The sequence below is a fragment of the Rana temporaria genome, chromosome 9 (assembly GCF_905171775.1).
Source record: "Rana temporaria chromosome 9, aRanTem1.1, whole genome shotgun sequence".
In the NCBI taxonomy this organism is placed as follows: domain Eukaryota; kingdom Metazoa; phylum Chordata; class Amphibia; order Anura; family Ranidae; genus Rana; species Rana temporaria.
Window position 1 is genome coordinate 11,941,314 of NC_053497.1, and position 25,013 is coordinate 11,966,326.

At 45.5% G+C, this 25,013-nt stretch overlaps 1 protein-coding gene across 1 annotated transcript in view; it reads right to left on the reverse strand.

The window, feature by feature from the left end:
* Nucleotides 1-433: 433 nt before the first annotated feature.
* CENPI (centromere protein I) overlaps nt 434-25,013 on the reverse strand; it is a 67,369-nt gene continuing 42,789 nt past the window's right edge. Inside the window, exons 14-21 of the mRNA XM_040322796.1 lie at nt 24,321-24,385; nt 21,091-21,173; nt 18,118-18,250; nt 15,650-15,774; nt 14,282-14,330; nt 11,472-11,705; nt 9,933-9,974; nt 434-692 (exon numbers count right to left, since the gene is read on the reverse strand). Coding sequence (XP_040178730.1) covers nt 561-692; nt 9,933-9,974; nt 11,472-11,705; nt 14,282-14,330; nt 15,650-15,774; nt 18,118-18,250; nt 21,091-21,173; nt 24,321-24,385 — 863 coding nt within the window. The 3' untranslated portion in view covers nt 434-560. The remainder of the gene's footprint in view (nt 693-9,932; nt 9,975-11,471; nt 11,706-14,281; nt 14,331-15,649; nt 15,775-18,117; nt 18,251-21,090; nt 21,174-24,320; nt 24,386-25,013) is intronic.

A 25,013-nucleotide genomic window follows, 5' to 3' on the forward strand; every position in this document is an offset into this window, starting at 1 on the left:
CAGCATCATGTCTGCTGCAATATCACAGTCACGCTATAAGAAGCTAATCGTGCCATTACTCGTGTAAAAAAAAAGGTAAAAATATCTCATAGTATGAAGACACTAACTTTTGTGCAAACCAATGGATTAACCCTTATTGGGATTTTTTCCCCCAAAAATATGTAGTAGAATATATATTGGCCTAAATTTATGAAGAGATTTTTTCAATTTTTTTTAATGGAGATGTTTGATTTAGTTTTTTTTTTTAAATAGTTGGCCTTTTTTTGCTTATAGCTCAAAAAAATAACAGAGGTGATCAAATAACACCAAAATGGGGAATATGTGGGGGGAAAAGTTATAAAAAATGTATTTGGGTGCAGCGTTACATGACCGCGCAATTGTCAGTTAAAGTGTCGTATGACAAAAAATGGCCTGGTCATGAGGGGGGGGTAAATCTTCCGGAGGATCGAGTGGTTAATGAATACAAAGCTGTGTACATTTTCAGCCTGGAGTTCAGCTTTTTAATTACATGAATCTGCTGTTTATTTCCATTGAGTGTAGGACTAACCAAAGAACACTTGTTAGGACTGAGACTCGATGCTGGTGTCTTTCTTTTTGGAGCCCACACGATTTACACTTGTCTCTAAAAAGCGGGTTAAGTCAGTCAAACCTTCATTGGAGAGAAATTGTGTGTAGTCATCCCACCGCTGCCCCTGCAAGAGAGAAAAAAAATAAAAAAAAAGGATTTTTGTACTCACCGTAAAATCCATTTCTCTGAGTTCATAGACGGACACAGCCTTCATTGACCTTAGGGTTATGCTTCTTCCTACCAGGAGATTTAGGCAGAATTCTACAGCACTTAAGGTGTTAAAAACTTTCCTTCATGCTGCTCCTCCCAGGGGGCGTGGCTCCCCCAGGCATAACCCACACCCTGCTTTAGCAGCCTCAGTTCGTAACAAGCAGTACAAACAAAGGAGGGGTGGGTGCTGTGTCCGTCTATGAACTCAGAGAAATGGATTTTACGGTGAGTACAAAAATCCTTTTTTCTCTTTCGTTCATAGACGGACACAGCCTTCATTGACCTTAGGGACGTCCCCAAGCAGTGTCAAAAAAATTCGAGGGGTGGGAAAAATAACACAGCAAAAACAGGTTACACCCCAAACAAAAACCGGAGTTACTCAACGGAGGAACTCCAACCTTAAACTGCCGCCTGTAACACCCTGCGGCCAATGGAGGGATCCGAAGATGCACTCACATCCACCATATAAAACTTTGAAAAAGCGTGGACCGACGACCAGGTCGCAGCCTTACACACCAGTAACACAGAGGCTTGGTGTCGGAAAGCCCAAGAGGCCCCGATCGCCCTGGTCGAATGCGCCATGACCCGAAAGGGGGGCGCCCGCCCTTCAGGGCATAGGCCTGAAGCACAATCCGTCGGATCCACCTGGAAATGGTGGCCGACGAAACTGCCAGGCCCTTACTGGGACCGGACACAGACACGAACAGCGAGTCCGACATCCGGAACGGAGCTGTCGCCGACAAGTAAACTCGAAGGGCCCGAACCACATCCAAAGAATGTAAAGTGGCCTCCTTCGGGTTCTTTGGCTGAGGACACAAGGATGGAAGAACAATGTCCACATCCAAGTGAAAGGCCGAAACGACCTTAGGGAGAAAAACGGCTGCGGCCGCAGCACCACCTCATCCTTACGGATGACCAAGCAGGGAGCCTTGCAAGACAAGGCCACCAGAACAGACAGACACCCGTCTGATCGAGGTAATTGCTACCAGAAATAAAATCACCTTTTGTGACAATAAAAACAAAAAACCTCCCGAATGTCCTCAAAGGGAGCATCCCGAAGCACTGAAAGGACTAAATTCAAGTCCCATGGGGGTAATGGAGGGCGCACCGGAGGGGCCACCTGCCAGACCCCCTGACCCAACGCACGCACCCAGGAGTGCTATGCCAAGGGTCGCTGCAAGTAAAAAACAGCCAGAGCAGAAATCTGGCTCCTAACCGTATGTAAGGCGAGAGCCTGAACCACTCCCTGCTGCAAAGACAGCAGAATCCTGTACACAACGCATGTACGAGAGTGCCAGTTCATCTCCCCACACACAGAGAAGTAGGCCTTCCATGTATGAGGAAAAAACCTACGTGAGGTAGACCTCCGTGCAGGCAGCACGGTAGAGACCACCGAGCCCAATAGGCCTCGGTCCTTAAGCCCCTGGCTCTCAACAGCCACGCCGCTAAGGCCGGTGGCTGTGAAACAGGGTGGAAGATTGGACCCTGTAACAGAAAATCAATTCCCAGGGGAAGACGCTAGGGGGCGTCTGCCAGCAGACGCACCTGGTCCGCGTACCAGAAGCGACGCGGCCAATCTGGGGCAATCAGGACCGATAGAATCCCTACAGCTTCTACTCTGCGCAGTAGGCGAGGAAGAAGCTTCCGAGGAGGGAAGGTGTAAAGTAGGCGACAGCGACCCCAAGGAGCCACCAACGCGCCTGACGCGTCCGCCCACGGGTCCTTAAACCTGGCCACGAACCGTGGCACCTACCGATATAGAGACGGGACGCTAGAAGGTCCACGTCCGGAGTGCCCCACTTTCGGCACAGACCCCGAAACACCTGCGGGTGGAGAGACCACTCTCCTTGGCCCAGTGCAGTGCGACTTAGGTAGTCGGCTAGCCAATTCCGTATTCCCGGAATGTACCCGGCCGATAGAGCCGGAACGGACCCTTCGGCCCACCGAAAGGATGCGCGCGACCCCCGTCGCTGCAACAGAACTCCGTGTGCCTCCCTGATGATCAACCTACGCCACGGACGTGGTGTTATCGGACAGGATCCTGACCGGTCGGCCCTGTAGATCCAGGGAGCACCTGGTAAGGCAAAGCTTGATTGCTCGGAGCTCCAGAACGTTGATCAGTAGGCAGGACTCCACCTGAGTCCAGTGCCCCTGGGCTGACTGGGTGCCCCAAGCGCCCCTTCCCAACCGGAGAGGCTGGCATCCGTCGTGACCACTGTCCAGTGGCCTGCAGAAAAATGACTTTCCGGCCCCAAGCACCAGAAACACCAGCCACCATACCAGGGGAGACATGATCAGATGACTCAACTGAATCTGGTAATCCAGAGATGACGGAAGCTAGTCCCATCGTGACAGCAGTTCCCTCCGTAGTACCCTGGCGTGGAATTGGGCATACGGAACCGCCTCGAAAGAGGCTACCAACTGACCCAGAACCTTCCTGCAGAATCGCAGAGATGACCGCTTCTGGGTCGGCAACTGCTGCACAGCAGATAGCAGAGTCTGAAGTTTTTCCGCTAGGAGAAAAACACTCCCGCCCCGGAGGAATCCAGGACCAGTCTCAGGTATCCCTGAGACGGAATCAACCCTGATTTCAGGACAATCCAGAAACCAGCCGAACACTCGGAGAGCCTGACACGTGATAGACACGGCTCCACCAATGCAGAGCTCGAAGAAGCTCGTAGGAGAATGTCGTCCAGACATCCCATGATAACAAACCCCCGCTGTCACAGCCGGGCCAGTATCGGTACGAGCACCTTGGCGAAAACCCGCCGAATGGGAAGGACACCATTGAAAATGGTCCCCCCCGACCGCAAAGCACAGAATCTCTGGTGGTTTGAGGATATGCAGGTACACGTTCATGACATCCAAGGATGCCAGAAAAACCTGACAAAACAAAACGAGGGACTTGAGGCCCAGGATCGACCGGGCCCCATCCTCCATGGGGACACAAACAGAATGGAGTAAAACCCCGAGACCGTTCCAACGAGGGAACTGGCACAATCACTTCCCTGACCAGAAGATCCTGGACAGCCCCTGACGGAGTCAACCGGCGATCCGGAGGAGGCCAGAAGCCGGAGGGAAAAAACCTGTGTGGCAGACAAGAGAGAAACTCAATCTTGTACCCCAAGGAAACACTTCGCAATGCGAAGCCAGTCTCCCACCCGAGACACGGGCGGGAGCAGACCTTCAGGCGGAAGCAGGTATGTCCGCAGACTTGTTAGGCATGCGGTATCCGGTGCGCTGCTACCCCGCAGCGGGGATTCAAGCACCATGTAGACCTACCCCCACCGCACAGGGCGAGCGAAAAAACGCTCGGAGGTAGGCAAGGAGGGTCCTTGCACAGGGCGAGGTCCCTAGCCCTTCCCAAACCGTGGGAACAGCATGCGCTTACCACCTGTGGCATCCTCAATGATGCCAGTCAGGGAAGACCCAAAAGGACCGTTCACCCTTAACGGTGATCACCAAGGCCACCTTAGAGGTCCTTCTTCCAGCTCCTGCAGCAGGAGCTTCGCCCTTTTAGTCGGGGCCTGCCAGGGCCCCGGCCAGAGCCGGCCTCACCGCCGAACCCACCACCGTGAATAGGGAGCGGGCCACGGCCTCCACTCTCCTATCAGCGGGATCCTGAAATGCAGGAGCCCCTTCCACAGGCAATGTGGTGGCCTTGCGCAGTCTGGACACAGGGGGGTCCACTGGCGGAGGAGAGACCTACTTTTTTTTTTTTTTTTTTTTTTTTTTTTTAAAGCCCCCCTCAAGGGGGTAACTGGTTGCAAAGTTTTTTGACAAACTTTTTGCGGTGCATCCCATTCCTTGTATAACATATAGTCCAAATAAGGAACACAAGGAAACACTTCAGCGATGCGTGGTAGTCTGCTGGTACTGACACGGAGGTGTCTCCGCCACATCCTCAATTTTTAGAGTCTCACGCACCGCAGAAACAAGAGCTCCAACAAATTCTTGCCAGCAACTGACTGCAGCAGAGTCATCCTCACTATCCATAAGGGTTAAAACCCGCAGCCTCTGACATAACAGAACCAGAAAAAAACAGCGATTCTGTGTCATCCCCAGAAGCAGGCTTCAGGGAGGGGGCGCTTTTTTACCCCCCATCCGGGCACTAGCCGCTTCAAACCTGGCAAGAAACCCAGGACAGCCAACATAACAGATGTGGCAGGGGGAGGGGCGTTAAGGGTTAACTCAGGCATAGCTTGAGTTCCATAGTGTCAGCGCTGAGTCACCCACCCTGCAAGGCAGGACAAAAAACCCCACTGGTCACCTCCTTGCTGCTATTGCAGAGCATGGGGGCCCCCGGTATTCACCACCCCACCCAGCTGCAGAGGGAGCTGAAAAACCTCAGGTGTGCTCTGATGTGCTGACTGTGATGTGTATTCACCTCATGGAAGATTCACAGCACTAAAACTGTAACAGCACTAAAACTGACCAGAGGCTGTGCCGAGTCATCTCAGGGAAGAATCACATCGTTACCAAGGAGATTTCCAAGACGGCCGCTGTCTGAGGTAAAAATTACCTCATAGAACACAGCAGCACTGACTGCTTTGTCTGTTACCTCAGAAAAGAATCACAGCGTTACCAAGGAGATTTCCAAGACGGCCGCTGTCTGAGGTAAAAATTACCTCATAGAACACAGCAGCACACAGCAGCACCCCCCAGAGTAACAACACAGTCCCCCTAACAACACACGGGCCCCGGTGGTAACAAAGAAAACCCAGGAGGCCCCCCTTCACAGCCACTACCCAGTCAGGGGAAGGAGGGAGAGGAAGGGGAGAGAGGAAAGCAGGGCGGACCCTCAGTCGACCTCCCCAGGGAAACCACCAGCCAGACCACTTACCTGAGTAAGGGGCCACTACTTACCTGTCCTGCGACTACCCGGCTGGAGGTATCCCAGACAGAACCAACGTCCGTAAACGGCATGGCTGTCGGCCAGACACACTGTGACAAGGCCATAGAGACCGGTCATATGTGTGCCCTAGAACCAAAGTTCCCCGGCCGCCCCTGGAGCAATGGGGCCTGTCGTGGACGTCCCAAAGCTGAGCTGAGGGCCGGCACACGCTCGAAGGCCGAACATGGGGGGACTACAAGAGTCGAGGACCCAGCCTGTCACCCAGTCGGCTGTTGATAGAAGAATCGCAGGATTCAAAAATGCAGGAACAAAATAATAAAAAAAGCGAGAAAAATCGCCAGAAAAAAACTCCAGAGTCCAGGAACTCCAGAGATAGCCTTGACCTCCTGTCGTTAGGCAGAAAACAAACTGAGGCTGCTAAAGCAGGGTGTGGGTTATGCCTGGGGGAGCCACGCCCCCTGGGAGGAGCGGCATTAAGGAAAGTTTTTAACACCTTAAGTGCTGTAGAATTCTGCCTAAATCTCCTGGTAGGAAGAAGCATAACCCTAAGGTCAATGAAGGCTGTGTCCGTCTATGAACGAAAGAGAAATAAAGTCTTAATATGTATTTTTGCTTCATACTAATCACTATACTGAATATATTTGACAGACCGTATCACAAGTAACATTTTTCAGAGCCAAACTTTGCATATTTAATTTTAATGTTTTAAATAATAAAAACTCAACTCTGGTTGTAATACTGGACCCCCTTTCCAGTACTCTTCCACACAGACATCCCTGCAAGCGTTGGTTCTCTTCTGAGCTGAATGGTGCCCAGTGTCATGACGCCTTCATCTTTGTGCAGGGTGTCGTGGGTCTGCACCCTGGAGGGAGTGTCACCACAGCACCCTGCACTCACTTCTCAGAGTGGCACTGAGGTCACACCAGGCAACATTTACCACTAGACCTTTGTTCGCCCCTTGTTTGTTTTTTGTTTTTTATTATTAGGCACAGCTTCCACAGAACAGGTCCTCTTTAAAGTGATTGTTTTTTTAACCACTTGCCGACCAGCTGCAGCAGTTTTACTGCGGCAGGTTGGCTCGGCTCAGCAAAAAAAAAAAAAAAAACGACATTACCTTACGCTGCTTCCCATTGTGGCCACTAGAGGCGCGCACCGCTGGAGGCAGGAGTGCCAGCTGGAGACCCAAAAAGAGGAGGTTGGGGGGCCGCTCTGTGCACAGAGCAGCTAATGTATAAACTTTATTATTTAACCACTTGCCAACCACCCGATAACAGATTTACTGCTACAGGGCGGGCCACGCAGAATCACATAATTTATATACACACATACGTGTGTGTGCGTATATATATATATATATATATATATATATATATATATATATATATATGTATGTATATATATATATATATATATATATACATACATATATATATATATACATACATACATATATATATATATATACATACATACATACATACATACACACACACACATATATATATATACACACACACACACACACACACACACACACACACACACACACACACACATATATATATATACACACACACACACACATACATACATACACACAGGTGGTTCTCAAAAAATTAGCATATTGTGATAAAGTTCATTATTTTCTGTAATGTACTGATAAACATTAGACTTTCATATATTTTAGATTCATTACACACAACTGAAGTAGTTCAAGCCTTTGTATTGTTTTAATATTGATGATTTTGGCATACAGCTCATGAAAACCCAAAATTCCTATCTCAAAAAATTAGCATTTTTCATCCGACCAATAAAAGAAAAGTGTTTTTAATAAAAAAAAAAGTCAACCTTCAAATAATTATGTTCAGTTATGCACTCAATACTTGGTCGGGAATCCTTTTGCAGAAATGACTGCTTCAATGCGGCGTGGCATGGAGGCAATCAGCCTGTGGCACTGCTGAGGTGTTATGGAGGCCCAGGACGCTTCGGTAGTGGCCTTAAGCTCATCCAGAGTGTTGGGTCTTGCGTCTCTCAACTTTCTCTTCCCAATATCCCACAGATTCTCTATGGGGGTCAGGTCAGGAGAGTTGGCAGGCCAATTGAGCACAGTAATACCATGGTCAGTAAACCATTTACCAGTGGTTTTGGCACTGTGAGCAGGTGCCAGGTCGTGCTGAAAAATAAAATCTTCATCTCCATAAAGCTTTTCAGCAGATGGAAGCATGAAGTGCTCCAAAATCTCCTGATAGCTAGCTGCATTCACCCTGCCCTTGATAAAACACAGTGGACCAACACCAGCAGCTGACATGGCACCCCAGACCATCACTGACTGTGGGTACTTGACACTGGACTTCAGGCATTTTGGCATTTCCCTCTCCCCAGTCTTCCTCCAGACTCTGGCACCTTGATTACCGAATGACATGCAAAATTTGCTTTCATCCGAAAAAAGTACTTTGGACCACTGAGCAACAGTCCAGTGTTGCTTCTCTGTAGCCCAGGTCAGGCGCTTCTGCCGCTGTTTCTGGTTCAAAAGTGGCTTGACCTGGGGAATGCGGCACCTGTAGCCCATTTCCTGCACACGCCTGTACACGGTGGCACTGGATGTTTCTACTCCAGACTCAGTCCACGGCTTCCGCAGGTCCCCCAAGGTCTGGAATCGGTCCTTCTCCACAATCTTCCTCAGGGTCCGGTCACCTCTTCTCGTTGTGCAGCGTTTTCTGCCACACTTTTTCCTTCCCACAGACTTCCCACTGAGGTGCCTTGATACAGCACTCTGGGAACAGCCTATTCGTTCAGAAATTTCTTTCTGTGTCTTACCCCCTTGCTTGAGGGTGTCAATGATGGCCTTCTGGACAGCAGTCAGGTCGGCAGTCTTACCCATGATTGCGGTTTGGAGTAATGAACCAGGCTGGGAGTTTTTAAAAGCCTCAGGAATCTTTTTCAGGTGTTTAGAGTTAATTAGTTGATTCAGATGATTAGGTTAAGAGCTCGTTTAGAGAACCTTTTCATGATATGCTAATTTTTTGAGATAGGAATTTGGGGTTTTCATGAGCTGTATGCCAAAATCATCAATATTAAAACAATAAAAGGCTTGAACTACTTCAGTTGTGTGTAATGAATCTAAAATATATGAAAGTCTAATGTTTATCAGTACATTACAGAAAATAATGAACTTTATCACAATATGCTAATTTTTTGAGAACCACATACACATATATATATAATTATACATATACACACACACACACACACACACACACACACACACACATATATATATTATATATATATATATACACACACATATATATACACACACACACACACGTGATTCTTTACTTCTGCTTCCAAGTAGAGGGCACGCAAAGCACCGCTTCTCCTGCGATGTGTCACAGCAAAAGCTGTTCAGCAGGTGCCGAAGGCACGTTCCCGAGCCACGGCTCGGCGTGCCCATTCACACACAGAGCCACAGCTTGGCTCTGCCTTCCCTCTCCTCATTGGCACACTGGCTGTGATTGACAGCAGTGGGAGCCATTGCCTCACTCAATGAGGATGGAGAGCCGAGGCTCTTGTGCACATCGTCGGATTAAGATGGGGCTCAAGAAACCTTAAAGGGGTTGTAAAGGTAAAATTTTATTTTCCTAAATAGCTTCCTTTACCTTAGTGCAGTCCTCCTTCACTTACCTCATCCTTCCATTTTGCTTTTAAATGTCCTTATTTCTTCTGAGAAATCCTCACTTCCTGTTCTTTTGTCTGTAACTCCACACCGTAATGCAAGGCTTTCTCCCTGGTGTGGAGAAAGCCTCTTGAGGGGGCGAGCAGGAGTGTCAGGACACTCTCTACTTTGCAGATAGAGAAAGGAGCTGTGTGTTAGTGGGCGTCCTGACAGTCCTGCTCGCCCCCTCCCCCCTCAAGAGGCTTTCTCCACACCAGGGAGAAAGCCTTGCATTACGGTGTGGAGTTACAGACAGAAGAACAGAAAGTGAGGATTTCATCAGAAGAAATAAGAACATTTAAAAGCAAAATGGAAGGATGAGGTAAGTGAAGGAGGACTGCACTAAGGTAAAGGAAGCTATTTAGGGATTTTTTTTTTTTACCTTTACAACTCCTTTAAGACTTGGGAACCACATTAGCTCTCCCCCTCCTCAACATCTAGTAAAATTAAAACAATCCCTAGCAATCTAACTTAATGGACAGGTAAACTGGGATTCTTAGGAAATGGTCAAGCAATGGCCACTCTACAGGTTCTCTTTCAGGTCGGGTTACAGTTATGATTGGATGACATTTGTAAAGTATTACCTTAAGATGGCGGAGGTGAAACATTTCTTCTTTGGAAAGTTTCTATAGAAAAGTGGAGAAAAATAAAATAAAACACACATTAAAACAAGTGAATTTCTGACTTGCCTGTCCTTAGCTGGACTCTTCCCAAATTTTCCATATAGAGTATTTCCATCGGCCCATGCCAGGGCATGCTCCACTCTACAGCCATGCTTGGTGGTGGTTTGGGGACCTGAACCAGTGATAACCTCTAACTAGAATCTGTCTTTTCTAGGTAGAACCTGGAATCATAACTTTATTACTAGAATACAGCACATAAAAACTGATATCTCTGCAAGTGAAACCTGTGCGGTTTTCCCATTAATTTTTACGCACATATGGCGTGAACAAGCCCCAAAACCCATAGGTTTAGTTCCGCTTTATGATTTTCTGCTGTTTAGGGGGCTCTGGGCTCCAGCAAAATGGCAGCCTCCAGCAAGAAGAAACAGGAGCAATGCCGGTGGCAATTCACAGCACACACTAAAGTGGTTGACACCCTAAAAAGAAAAGAAAATGCTGTTACTGCGGTCACATGATCGCAAAGCTCCCAATCGCAAAAAGCGATCCATGAGCTTTCTATTAGCCGCCGGTAACTGTGGCGGGAGCACGCTCTTGGCACAGCTGTGTCTGCAAATGAATGCAAATATGCAGCCTCTCAGTGCCAAGGACCATCCGCCGATAGGCCACATATTTGCATACCATTGGCGTCTAGGGGTGGAGTTTGATAGCAGAATTTTTAGTGTGGAATGTATGTTCCTTTGCTAAAGAACATTACTTTTTTCAAGTTGTTATGGGTAAAATTCCGCTTTAAAAATAAAGGAGAAATCTTCCAACACCTGTACCAAGGACAACAGTCTAAGAGGAGAATTGTCCTCAATTTGGGAGATCCAACTTCCTGCAGACTTCCTTTAGAAAGGAAGTGAAGATTTCCTAATGGTATACAAATGACAAAAAAAATAAATAAACTAGCAGGGGTTCCAACATCCCTACTCTATAGGGGGGAAAAATGTTGGCGATACAGTGGAACCTTGGATTGCGAGTAACGCAGTTAACGAGCATTTTGCAATACGAGCAATATTTTTTTTTAAATCCTGACTCTGTTTGCGAGTGTTGTCTCGCAAAACCAGCAGGATTCAAGCCTTTGCAGTGTGTAGTATGGCCAGAGGTGTGGAGGCGCCGGAGCTGATCGGAAATATTCCAGAGCGTTTACGAACCTTTTCGGGGCAGCCGAACGATCTCTGAGTATTTCTGAGTCTCTACAGTGCCCCCCACCTCTGGCCACATGCGGTATTACATGCCATAGAAGTCAATGTGGAGCAAATTATTTTCATTTCCATCGACTTCTACGGGGAAACTCGCTTTGATTTGCGAGTGCTTTGGATTTCAAGCATTCTCCTGGAACGGATTATGCTCGTAATCCAAGGTTCCACTGTACCTGCACTTTCATAAAGGTGTGAGACCTTGCGTGCACAAGCGTACTGTTCATATATACACTGGGTTGGGTTGCGTCAGCGTGCTTACCTGGTGCAAAAATGAGAAGGAGAAAGCCATCAATGCCGGGTGGAATACAATGTTGAACGCCCTTTTATAGGATGCCACACCCGCCATTTCAAGGACTTCTGGGCTCATTTTGATTCCCTGTGGATGGGGGTCCTGGGTAAAGGCTTGTGATGTCCAAAGGCATCCCACCATTGCAGTAAGGTATTGGTTATATAGTTTAAACGTCTGGCTATTGATGTTTAACAGGACACGGGCCTGAAAAAAAGTAAAAAAAAAAAAACACATGAGACGGACAAGAGGACAAACTTACACCATAACGTCTGCCCAAGTGCCTCAGCATTTTATCTTTTTTATTTTACTGTGCGACCAAGACTAGGGGCCATGGATTTCCTTAGTGGATAAAACGTGGGATTAGGAGTATAAACTAAGCTAATGGTATAAAAAAAAAAAATTAAATGGCAATTGATCACTTCGAAAAAAATGGATATCAAGTAGTGCAAGAATCTGGTTTTGACTTGATATCGTCCCTGGGCAGGACGGGGAGCTAAAATCAGGCGTGTTGCGCACAAAGATGACATCAGTCAGCTGCTGCTTACACTGTCCAATAAGCATGCTGGGATTAGAAAGGGTATACCTTATTATTGTCGAAGGAAAGCCATGTATGATGCGATTTTCTTCTCTGAAACCCATGACAATCACGTCATTCCCCCAACAACAGAGTCAGTGTTGATGGTGGATTCCCTCCTGTGGTGCTATTGCGTTCTGCCAGCCGTGAGCCTTCCCGGCTGGCAGAACACAATGATCAGTGCTAGTGGCTATAGCCTCCGGAAGTAATTACAAAGAAATGAAAAATCTGATAGGCTGGTGGTATCCAAGTTGATAGATGGATCTACTTCATTACAACCAGCCTGCCCATAGGTGGATTAAACCTCAGCCAGTTCCTAGCCGATATGTGATCTTTGGCTGGCTTAAAGTGGTTGTAAACCCTTTACAACCACTTTATGCTTCAGGGAAGCCAGTATTAAGGCTCACCTGTAACTACCCAGGATATCTTCTAAACCTACACGGTTTAGGAGATATCCCCTTGAATGTGGCGATTTTATCGGTGCACTGGGGAAACCTATGTGCCGTTGCTTCAGTCCGTGTGCCGTTACCAGGGGCTCACGCGCGAGAGTGCCGTCATCACAGCTCCGGCCAATCACAGAGCCACGATACTCAAAAGTAACCCCCGGGAGAGATGTCGCCGCCGGAAGGGGGGGGGCGATGACAGGGACCGCTGCGGGGGCATTGACCCAAGGTAAGTAATTTATAATGAGCTGCTACTACTAGCATACTAGCTCACTTTGTCTTGCAGGATTTATTTATTTTTTAGATTGAGTTTACAAGCATTTTAACTGTAACAGAAAGTGCAGACATTAGTGGTGCACCCAAATGAAAATTTTAGTGGTGAAAATTCAGGATGCATTGAGGCGAAATCGACGGTTTTGAAAAAAAAAACATCTATATATATATATTTTTATGAAATAGTTGTATTATATTCAATATTTTTTAATATCATCAATTTAAATTAATATTAATTTATTGTCGGCACCTTTTGAAGCAGTGTTACAAATCCTGCTTGCTGCATATTTGGTCAGTTAAAATGGCGGTTCACCCAAAAAGTTAATTTTTAACATTAGATTGAGGCTCGTTTTGTCAAGGGGAATCGGGTGGTTTTTTTTTTTTAAATCGAAGCAGTACTTACCGTTTTAGAGATAGATCTTCTCCGCCGCTTCCGGGTATGGGCTGCGGGACTGGGCGTTCCTATTTGATTGACAGGCTTCCGACGGTCGCATACATCGCGTCGCGATTTTCCGAAAGTAGCCGAACGTCGGTGCGCAGGCGCCGTATAGAGCCGCACCGATGTTCGGCTTCTTTCGGCTACTCGTGACGCGATGTATGCAACCGTCGGAAGCCTGTCAATCAAATAGGAACGCCCAGTCCCGAAAACCATACCCGGAAGTGGCGGAGAAGATCTCTCTAAAAAACGGTAAGTACTGCTTCGATTTAAAAAAAAAAAAAAAAAAAAAACACCCGATTCCCCTTCACAAAATGAGCCTCAATCTAATGTTAAAAAAAAAAAAAAAATTCGGGTGAACTCCCGCTTTAAATAAAAAACACCTCTCCATTGAAAAACGCATACAAATGCACCAGTGTTGAGTTTAATGCATTTTTTTTTAGTCACATGACCCATTTAAAAAATTTTTTTTTTAAAACACACACCAAAAGCATGGTAAAATTGCAAGTTTTTCCAGCACTTTTTTTCATTCGGCACAATGATAAAAGCCCTTTTTTCAGGCCGATATTTTGGTGCATCACTAGCAGACATCCACCTGGCTCTGCCCCGATGGGCCATATAACTCTCAGAACTGATGAAATTAAATACAAATCCTTGACGGGCAAAACAAGCTCCCCTTAGGCTGGGTTCACACTATTGTGAATTGGATGTGGTTTACATATCTCCACTGCGGCTCCGGTGAGAATTTGCACAGGGGTCCTGTGAGTCTATTGGTCCATTTCAGGTCGGAATTCAGACAAGAATTCAGGCTGAAATCGGACCTGAAACGGTGAGCTGGAAGCCGCATGTGAAGATAGTGTGAACTCAGCCTTATATTTATTTTATTGTTGTGTTTAGCGATTTGCCAGGAGTTCAGCTTTAACTCCAAATCCCTCTTTGGTTCCGAGTAAGACATGAAACTAAAGCATTCTGAAGAAATTCTGAGCAATTCTGTTCTACACCGGACATAAAAAAAAAAAAAAAAAAAAACACAACATGTATCTGCTTTTCTTACAGTGTTCTCCCTTTCATCTTTTCTTGCTGTCAAGAGATTGTCTCTATACCTGGGGGAAAAACAAAACAAAAACCAAAAGTTATTTTACAGGATGATCCATCGGGCTCTCAAACTTTATAGTTTAACCCTTTCATGACTAAGCCCATTTCTGACATTTGTTGCTTGCAAGTTAAAATACATATTTTTTTGGTAGAAAATTACTTGAACCCCCAAACATACATACATACATACGCTAGCAAAGAATCTAGAGAAAAAATGGAGATCGTTGCAATATTTTATGTCACACTGTATTTGTGCAGCGGTCTTTCAAATGCAATTATTTTTTTTCCCCCCCAAAAAATTTGACACTTTCACGAATTAAAAAAAAACAAACGAAACAGTAAAGTTAGCCCAATTTTTTGGTATAATGTGAAAGATGATGTTACACCGAGTAAATAGATATGCAGCATGTCATGCCTAAAAAATCTCCATAGGCGGCGCTTTAAAAAAAAAAAAAAAATTACATTTACATGGTTAGGGTTACAGAGGAGATCTAGTGCTAGAATTATTGTTCTTGTTCCGACAATCGCGCTGATACCTCATGTGTGTGGTTTGAACACCGTTTACATATGCGGGCGTGACTTACATGTGCGTTTTCTTTGCTGTGCAAGCTTGCGGGGACGGAGGCGCTTTAACATTCTTTTTTCTAAATAATTTTTTGTTACTTTAAAAAAAAAAAAAAAATTTTGATCACTTTTATTGCTGTCACGAGGAATGTAAACATCTCTTGTGACAGTAATAAGTGGTGACAGGTCCTCTTTATGTACACATATTTGCCAGCACACCAAGGATCATTTAAAAAACTTCCAAAAATGTAATGCATATTAGCGATCCAAAAAAGCAACGTTTCGAGGTCGCACAGGACCTCTTCGTCAGGCAAAAGATACAAACACAATACAGCACACTACAGGAGAGTCAGGACTCCCACTAGCAGCTCCTTTCTCTATCTGCAATGTAGAGAGCGTCCTGACTCTCCTGTAGTCCAAGGGAGGGGGCGAGCACGACACTCCACACCAGGGAGAAAGCCTCGCATTACTGTGTGGAGTTACAGACAAAAGAACAGGAAGTGAGGATTTCTCAGAAGAAATAAGGACATTTAAAAGCAAAATGAAAGGACGAGGTAAGTGAAGGAGGACTGCACTAAGGTAAAGGAAGATATTTAGGATTTTTTTTTTTTTTTACCTTTACAACCCCTTTAAGTGGTTAAATAACAAACAAGAATTTAGTTAAGCTTTTAAACAAGTGTCCATAATACTGGGGTGTGCATCTCATGACTGTTTTTGGCATTTATATGAAAAACTTAAAACATTTATAATTCAGAAAACGTACCTTTGCATAATGTAACAGATCTGGTTAAGGTTCACACAGTCTTTGCAAAGAAGAGCCGGATAAAACACTCCAGCAGGAGGAAGGACGATTAGAGGTAGAGAAAAACATACATATAAATCAGAAACCTGTAAAACAAAAAATAAATAAATAAAAAAAAAATAAAAAAAAATAAAGTGTCAGTCTGAGTGTACAAGGGTACCACCTGAAACCAAAAAGGTAATCATATAATGCTTAAAAAAACATTTAAAAACGTCCCTTTTATTATGAAATATCTTAAAGCTGAATAGGGATTTTTTCTATCATTCTCTGCATTAAAGTGGTACTAAAATATTTTTTTTTTTAAACACAAAAAACAAGAAACATGTTATACTTACCTGCTCTGTGTAATGGTTTTGCACAGAGCAGCCCTAATCCTTCTCTTCTTGCGTCCCCCTTTGGAGCTCCTTGGCCCTCTCTCTGGTGGATTGTCCCCATTGCAAGCCAAGCTGCTGCTCTGTGTCCATTCAGAAACGGAGCCGTGCCTAGGCCCCACCCCCTCTCTGCCCTCATGGGCTCACTGACTTTGATCGAGAGCAACGGGAGCCAAAGGCTCTCCCGCTGCTGTCTTAGCCAATGAGGAGGGAGAGTCCCGGGCAGCCATGTCTCTCCTGCAACATCGCTGGATGGAGATGGGGCTCAGGCAAGTATTAGGAGGGTTGGGGGGAAAGTGCTGCATACTAAAATGTTTTTCAATTGTAAAAGCGGTGGTCCATCCAAAAATGGAACTTCCACTTTTTGGAATCCTCTCCCCCTCCGGTATCACATTTGGCACCTTTCAGGGGGGTGGCAGATACCTGTCTAATACAGGTATTTTGCTCCCACTTCCGGGCATAGATACCCGAGCCACTCGCGGGTTTCTACACCGCTTCCGACGCCTTCTCCGTCCCCCCCGGTGTCTTCTGGGAGACACAGGTACCAGAAGGGAACAGTGGGATCGCTCAGTGCAAGACGCGCATGCGCAGTAGGGAACCAGAAAGTGAAGCCGCAAGGCCTCCACCCGAGAGACAGATCGACTTCGGGTGCCGACATCGCAGGCACCCGGGACAGGTGAGTGTACTTATTTTAAAAGTCAGCAGCTGCAGTATTTGTAGCTTAAGATAAAAGACCTTCTGCCTTTACAACCACTTTAAGGTAAAAGACCTTCTGAGTGCAGGCCCCCCAGCCCCCCTAATACTTACCCAAGTCCCATCTCGATCCAGCAATGTGCACGAGAGCCTTGGTTCTCCTAGGTCTCTCTGTCCTCATTGGCTCACACTGCCAGTGAGCCAATAAGAGAGCAAGGGGGTTGGGTTAGGGCAGGAGCCTGCTAGAGTCCCCCCCAATAGCAAGAGACTTGCTCCTGAGGGAAATCAACAGGAGGGGGAAGGAGCCAGGACTGCCAGCAGGGGACCCAAAAAGTAGAGGATCAGGGCTGCTCTGTGCAAAACCATTACAGAGCAGCAAGTAAAACATGTTTGTTTATTTTTTCCATAAAAAAATAAATAAAAACAATAGGATTTTTAATAACAGCTTACCTGTAAAATCTTTTTCTTGGAGTACACCACGGGACACAGAGGTCCCCCCTTCTTTTGGGAACCTTATTGCTTTGCTACAAAACAGAGGTATTTCCCTTAAGGGAGGGGTTATATGAAGGGGAACTTGTCTTCATTGGTTGTGCCAGTGTCCAATCACCTCTGGTGACCATACAACCCACTATATAATGAATAGAGGCTCTGTGTCCCATGGTGTACGATAAAGGAATACAACCTTTAGAATCGCGTTAATATGCGACAGAATAACATACAACAAACAGTCACTAAGGGCTCTTTCACACGGGCGGACCGTTCTGGTCTGGCCTGCCAGTTTTTTAGGACCTGAACGGGCGCTCCGTGCTCCTCTATGGAGCCACGGATGTCAGCGGTGACATGCCCGCTGACATTCGACCCGCTCCACTCTACGGTCCGTCATCATCCGATCCCCCATAGGGGAAAGCGGCACTCCGACAGGTTGGTCCCTGCATAGTTTGCAGAGACAGACCTGTCATCTGCCGGCTCAGCAGGAATCGACGGAGCGATCCCTGCTGAGCAAAGCGGAGCCCGAAAACCCTAAAAATTAAAGTTCTTTTTTTTTTTTTTCCATAATGAATTTTATTGGTAAACAGAATAAGGTTTACAATACATTTGAATAAGGAGTCTGAGATAAAACAGTAGATTTTACAGCAATGATGGTCAGAACTAGCATGTAATCGGAATTACAAATAGAAAAAACAGCATATTTCAACATCTTTAACAATTTCTGGAATATGGGCCAGGTTTATGACTGGCTTGTTGTATACCTATGCATCTAACGGTAGCCATGTGTCTATCCGATGCCATATTAAATATAAGCGAAAATTGCGGATGGGGGTAGGGGTGTGCTAGTTGGGGTATTGTTAAAGTTCTATTACTTACCAATGTATAGAATTCCAGGACAGACTGAAGGAGGAGAGAACTGTTATGCATCTGCAAGCCCACAGTACATAACCGGCCGGTAAACTGAATCATATTTTCAACTGAAGTCATCATGCCAGACATGGTGTCATTTCTGCGTGACAGACAAAAATATATATAAAAAAAAAAAAAAAAGTCAAAGTTTAGACTGAGCCCTTGACCTATCAGCGTTTCCTATGAAAATGGTCTGCAATGGTGTCACGAAGACACACACTATATCAGTGATGGTGAACCTTGGCACCCCAGATGTTTTTGAACTACATTTCCCATGAGGCTCAACTACACTGCAGAGTGCAGGAGCATCATGGAAAACGTAGTTCCAAAACATCTGGGGTGCCAAGGTTCACCATCACTGCAGTATATTGTCAAAAGTATTGTGACACCTGCCTTAACACGCACATGAACTTTAATGGCATCTCAGTAATCTTAAGCCGGATTCACACATGGGCAGCCGCTCGTTTGTGCCTGGGGTCCGATGTGTGTCTGTTCACCGGTTCAGGTGCAAATTTTTGCCTGAATTTGCATCTGAACCAGACCCAAACACGCAAAAGACCCTACTGCAATCCAAGCCATTGGGAGCCAGTCACACTCGCCCGTCATGCAAATTGGATGCGCGGAAACCCACATCCAATTATATGTGTGAACCCGGTCCTAGTCCGTAGGGTTCAATATTGAGTTGGCCCCACCCTTTGCAGCTATAACAGCTTCAACTCTTCTGAGAATGCTGTCCACAAGGTTTAGGAGTGTGTCTATGGGAATGTTTGACCATTCTTCCAGAAGGGCATTTGTGAGGTCAGGCACCGATTTTGGATAAGAAGGCCTGGCTCGCAAACTCCGCTCTAAAATCAGGTTGAGGTCAGATTTCTGTGCAGGCCAGTAAAGTTCCTCCACCCCAAACTCGTTCATCCATGTCTTTATGAACCTTGCTTTGTGCACTGGTGAGCAGTCATGTTGGAACAGGAAGGGGCTGTCCCCAAACTGTTCCCACAAAGTTGGGAGCATGAAATTGTCCAAAAATGTCTTGGTAGCTGCCGACTTTAAAAAAAAAACAGCCACTCACCTGTCCCACGATCCAGCGGTGTACTCACCTCAGTCAGTCTCACCCGCTGTGTTCGTTCCTCTGTGCCGGCATCCTCACTATGGGGCACCTGGCTGTGACAGCTTGCAGCTTCACAGCTGGGAGCCTACTGCGCATCATGAATGTTGGATGCAGTCTTCTGGGACCTGTCAGTGTCCGAGAAGACTGCAGGAGGAGAGAGGAGAACTTCAGTCGGAACGGAAGTGGGAGTACCTGTCCAAATTGGGGTACCCGCTACCCCCCAAAACTCCTCCAAAGTGCCAATTCTTCAAGAGGAGTGGGGGACGAGTCCTTACAGCGGGACTTCCCCTTTTGGGTGGAGCTCTGCTTTAATCATCACTGGGGGTTTTTTTTTTGCTAACCAAACGAAAAAAGTGAAAATTTAGAAAAAAAAATGGATAGGCGACACTGATGGGCCTGCACCGATTATCAACACACGGTCCGTTTAACAAAGGTGGTTTATCAGCTCTCTTCATGCTGTCAGCGTGAGGAGGTGAAAGCCGGTAACCGACTAGTATTTACATTCTGTGATCAGCTGTCATTGGCTGGCAGCTGATCACGTGCCGTGGTAAAGGGCTCTGCGATCAGAGAGCGTGGGGGCAGTGCGATTATGGGAAGACGTCCATAGATACCCTCCTGGCAAAGAAAGCCTGCACTGTAGCCATCTTTCAACGGGAAAGGGTAAAGAGAATGGCTATAAGTTGTTCAATACCCTAGAGGCAGGGAATATACTCAGAGGTTTAGGAAGCTTCTCTGGTTGTTTTGCCGTTCCTAAATCTCTCAAAATCTTGGATACAATTGACTGAGGTTTTAAAGAGAACCTGTACCTGTATCGAAGCGCTGTCCAAAAACTACATGAGGGCAAAACACTTGTTAACAGTACAGCCTGTTGGCTCCCTGCCTTTGATCTTATTCCCATTACGGCCTTACCACACCCTGTGCTGGCACTGTCTCTCTGTATGGAGGTGGCCATCTTGGTAGGAGAAGCAGGGCATTGCTTCTCCAAGTCAGTGCTGTCTTCCTAATGATCCGACAACTGGTGGGCTAATGATAAAGATGTAGCAGAAGCGGTGGAGAAAGTGCAGATTCACAGAACTGATAAAAGCAGAAGCAGGGAGTAGTACTGACATCACTAAATCTCACTCCATAACTAGCAGTCATAGGCAGCAGTCCCTTGGATGATCTCTCACTGTAGATACACAGTTATAAGGCTACAGATCAGGAATGCCTAGGCACAGGAAGTGTACCACTATTTTTAGGAGGAATACTATTTGCTATAATATAGCAAATCTTCCTTTTTTTTTTTCAGGTCCATTTTAAAGCAACAGTCCAAACACCATGATTGTTAAAGGGGTCGTAAAGGTAAACGTTTTTTCACCTTAATGAATTCAATGCATTAAGGTGAAAAAACATCTGCACCTTAGCGGCCCCCCAGCACACCCCCCCCCCCCCCCCCCCCCCGTTTACTTACCTGACCCTTCGAAAGTCCCGGGCCGTGAACACGCTTGCTTCTCGGCCCATTCATTGGTTGATTGAAAGCAGCGCAGCCATTGGCACGGCGCCGAGTGATACAGTGAGCGGCTATGGCTGCATCACAGGAGCGTGCCTGCAAGAACTCAGTTCTTGCGAGGAGGAGCCGAGACAGCCGCCGAGGGACCCCAGAAGACCAGGTTTGGGGCCACTCTGTGCAAAACGAGCTGCACAGTGGAGGCAAGTATAACATGTTTGTTATCTTAAAAAAAAAAAAAAATCCTTTACATACCCTTTAAATCAACAATGTATAATAAAGCAGCCCTGAAAGGATAATCACACATTTTGGGTTTGCAGAGAGGCTATTCCTTTGGGTTATTTCTTACTTATTTTCAACATTTTCTATGCAGACCGAATGCTTGATCACCCAGTTCTCCAGCAGATCCTTCAGACTCTTAAGCACATCGATCTGTAATAAATATTCATTATAACATTTAGGCTTCATACGAGAAAAAAAAAAAAAAAAAAAAAAAAGATACAAAAATCACACTTGAGAAACTTTAATACCCATTTGTCAATTGTGTCTCCAACGCCCCCCCCCCCCCAGCCATGTCCCTTGGGAACTGCAGGGGATGCCCATTGACTCCTGGGATTGATGATTCTGCTATCCCAGGAGCCAATGGACAAGCAGAAATCAACAAAAAGTAGATGTTGTGAATTAGGCTGGAACTCTGCTTTAAATAGTAATTTCCAACAGCTAAATGACCACCCCACACATCTGTACTGCGGCAGGGTGGGGGGCGCTCTGTGCCAGATCACGCACCACTTCGTGACCCGACACTTACGGGTCTGGGGCACATGCGCACCGCCAACAAGCAGCTCCCACTGCTTGTTGCCACTATACACAGCAGGAGCCAATCAGCCAGACTGGCAAGCTCTATGTCTGCCGGGACCCGCCAATCGTTCTGGAGGAGATAAGCAGAACAGCAGTCAGATGATGTAAACAAGGCAGATCGCCGTTCTTTGAGAAGGGAAGGTAGTGAACCTGTGTTTCTGCACTTCCCCCCACAGTTAGAAAGCACGCCTTAGGAACATATTTAACCCTGTGATCATCCTTGATGTTAACCCCTTCCCCCGCCAGTGTCGTTAGTACAGTCAACTACAGTGACAGTGCATATTTTTAGCACTGATCACTATTAGTAGCACTTTCCCCCAAAAAAGTGTCAACAATGGCCCGTCCGAAAATCGGACGACAGATCGTCCGACTTTTTTCGCTTAATATTTGCAAGTACAAATTGAATAGGTTACTAAAGTTACGAAAATTCTCGCACGACAGGGATAAAAAAAAACGGAAGTGATGTCATGTGTTGTAATGTATTTGTATTGTATTTTCAGACGACAACTATACTGACTAAATGAAAATTGAACGATCTGGTAACGTACGAGGAAAATGTTCTCGCTTGTCCGATAGAATAATATCGGATGAATTGTCGTGATCGGCTCTCGAAAGCTCTGTAGCAATGATCCGATTATCGTACGATTTTTCCTCGGGCGACAGTTTTCGTATGATATTCGGATCGTGTGTACGGGCCATAAGTGTCCAACATGTCCGCCGCAATCCCGTTATAAGTCGCCGATTGCCGCCATTACTAGTAAAAAAATTTAAATAAATACAAAGTCCATAAAAATATCCAGTAGTTTGTAGACGCTATAACTTTTGCGTAAACAAATCAGTATACACTTATTCGGATATTTTTCACCAAAAATATGAAGCAGAAAAAACATATTGGCCTAAAATTGTTAAGGAAATTAGACTTTTAACATTTTTTATTGGATATGTTTTATAGCAGAAATGAAAAAATAAATAAAAAAATTCTTAAAAATTGCCTTTTTTTTTTTTGTTTACAGCGCAAAAAAAACAGAGGTGATCAAATACCACCAAAAGAAAGCTCCATTTGTGGGAGGAAAAAAGGACAACTTTTATTGGGGCACGGCCGCGCAATTGTCAGGTAAAATAACGCAGTGCCGGATCGCCAAAAAAATGGCCTGGTCAACCTTTGAGCTAAAGTGGTTAACTAGCTGTAGTACAGCTTCAGTTAAACTACAATCTGCCCTCAAAAGGCATATATAACCCCTTCACGCATGCATTCATGGCTTGAAGGGGTTATACTGGGATGATGCCTGCAGCTTCAGTCATCACCCCCGGTACAGTTTTTTTTATAGCCAGTGGTTGGCTCTTTAGTGATGACAACCGATGCAGCTAAAAGCCGCTCAGCTATGTTATCCTAAGGAGCGGGAGGGGACGCCACCTTCCATCTCTCTTCCCGGGCTCTCCCGTCCCACCAGGCAACGCGTCGGCCGGCTGTAAAATCCCGGAAGAGATGTCATAACATCACTAACGGTTTACTCAGCTGCCAATGGTGCCGATAAAAAAAAAAAGAAGAAGGACAGTATTCAGAATTGCCAATTTTGGCGATCTGAATGCTTTTAAAGCGGTGGTTCACCCTCATTACCAAAATTTTAGCATTAAATTAGGCATAGTAGCGCGAGCTACAGTATGCCTGTATTTATTTTTTTAGCCCCGTACTCGCTGTGCAATCGTATAGATAAGATTCCGACTCCCCGCGGGGAATGGGCGTTCCTATCCAGAGGGAAGGTGATTGACGGCCAGCTATGGCACGTCACGCTCCCCGAAGATAGCCGGAGTAGGTCTCAGCTCTTCACGGCGCCTGCGCACAGACTATGCGCAGGCGCCATGAAGCGCCAAGTCCTATTTCGGCTATTTCCGGAGAAGCGTGACGCGCCATAGCCGGCCGTCAATCACCTTCCCTCTGGATAGGAACGCCCATTCCCAGCGGGGAGTTGGAATCTTATCTATACGATTGCACAGCGAGTACGGGGCTAAAAAAATAAATACAGGCATACTGTAGCTCGCGCTACTATGCCTAATTTAATGCTAGAAAAAAAAAATTGTTTTATTAGGGTGAACCCCCTCTTTAAGTGCAAAGGAGGGATTTGGGATTCCTCCATAAAGAGTACCTGTCACCACCTATTACAAAAGATGTTTACATTCTTTGTGACAGCAATAAAAGTGATCACATTTTGTTTATTTTAATTAATAATAAAAAACTTGAGATTCTAGCACTAGACCACCTCTAACTCTAACATCATAAAAAAAAATTCAAAGCATCACCTATATTTTTTTTTTTTTTAGGTACCATAGTTTGTTGCCAATCCACGAGTGTTCGCAATTTCAAAACGTGAAAGGTTAGGTAACATCATCTTTCACATTATACAAAAAAAATGGGCTAACTTTACGGTTTAGTTTTTCTTTTTTTTTTTTATTCATGAAAGTGCATTTTCCCCCCCAAAAATGTGTTTGAAAGACCAAGATATAAAATATTGTAACGATCACCATTTTATTCTCTAGGGTCTCTGCTATACATTTTTATTTATTTTTAATAGATAGAGAAGATAGATGGATAGATAGTGATATATACACATCTATCTATATGATTGGGGGTTCCAAGTAATTTTCTAGCTAAAAATACAATTCACCAAATGTCAGAAATAGGCTTAGGTGTGAAAGGGTTAACAGAAAACTGTATAAACTCACTTTAAACCACAAAGATGATGGAATAAACATCTGACTCAATGTTTCATAAAAAAGACTTTCAATTTCTGAAAGACAAAAAAAGCAAGAGCGAGTTTAGCATTCTGGATGAATTCACAGAATATAAATTATGCACATAAAACACAGGAAATTCCTTCAGCTTCTCATAACATATTGCTACTCATTTAATGAATGTATTGAAAGGGGAAATCATACTGGTTATAGCTTATTTAAATTTATAAACCAAGTATGTCCATTCCAGAAATTAGTGCTGAAAAAGTCTTGGTATGTGCAGAATAGGAGAGTGGAGGATAGGACAGTGGGCAGTATGTACAGGAGAGGAGCGTAGGGGAGATGACAGTGGAAAGTATGTATAGGAGAGGAGCATAGGGGAGATGACAGTGGGAAGTATGTATAGGAGAGAAGTGTGGAGGATAGGACAGTGGGCGGTATGTACAGGAGAGGAGCGTGGAGGAGATGCCAGTGGGCAGTATGTACAGAAGAGGAGCGTGGAGGAGATGCCAGTGGGCAGTATGTACAGGAGAGGAGCGTAGGGGAGATGACAGTGGAAAGTATGTATAGGAGAGGAGCATAGGGGAGATGACAGTGGGAAGTATGTATAGGAGAGGAGGCATAGGGGAGATGACAGTGGGAAGTATGTATAGGAGAGGCGCATAGGGGAGATGACAGTGGGCA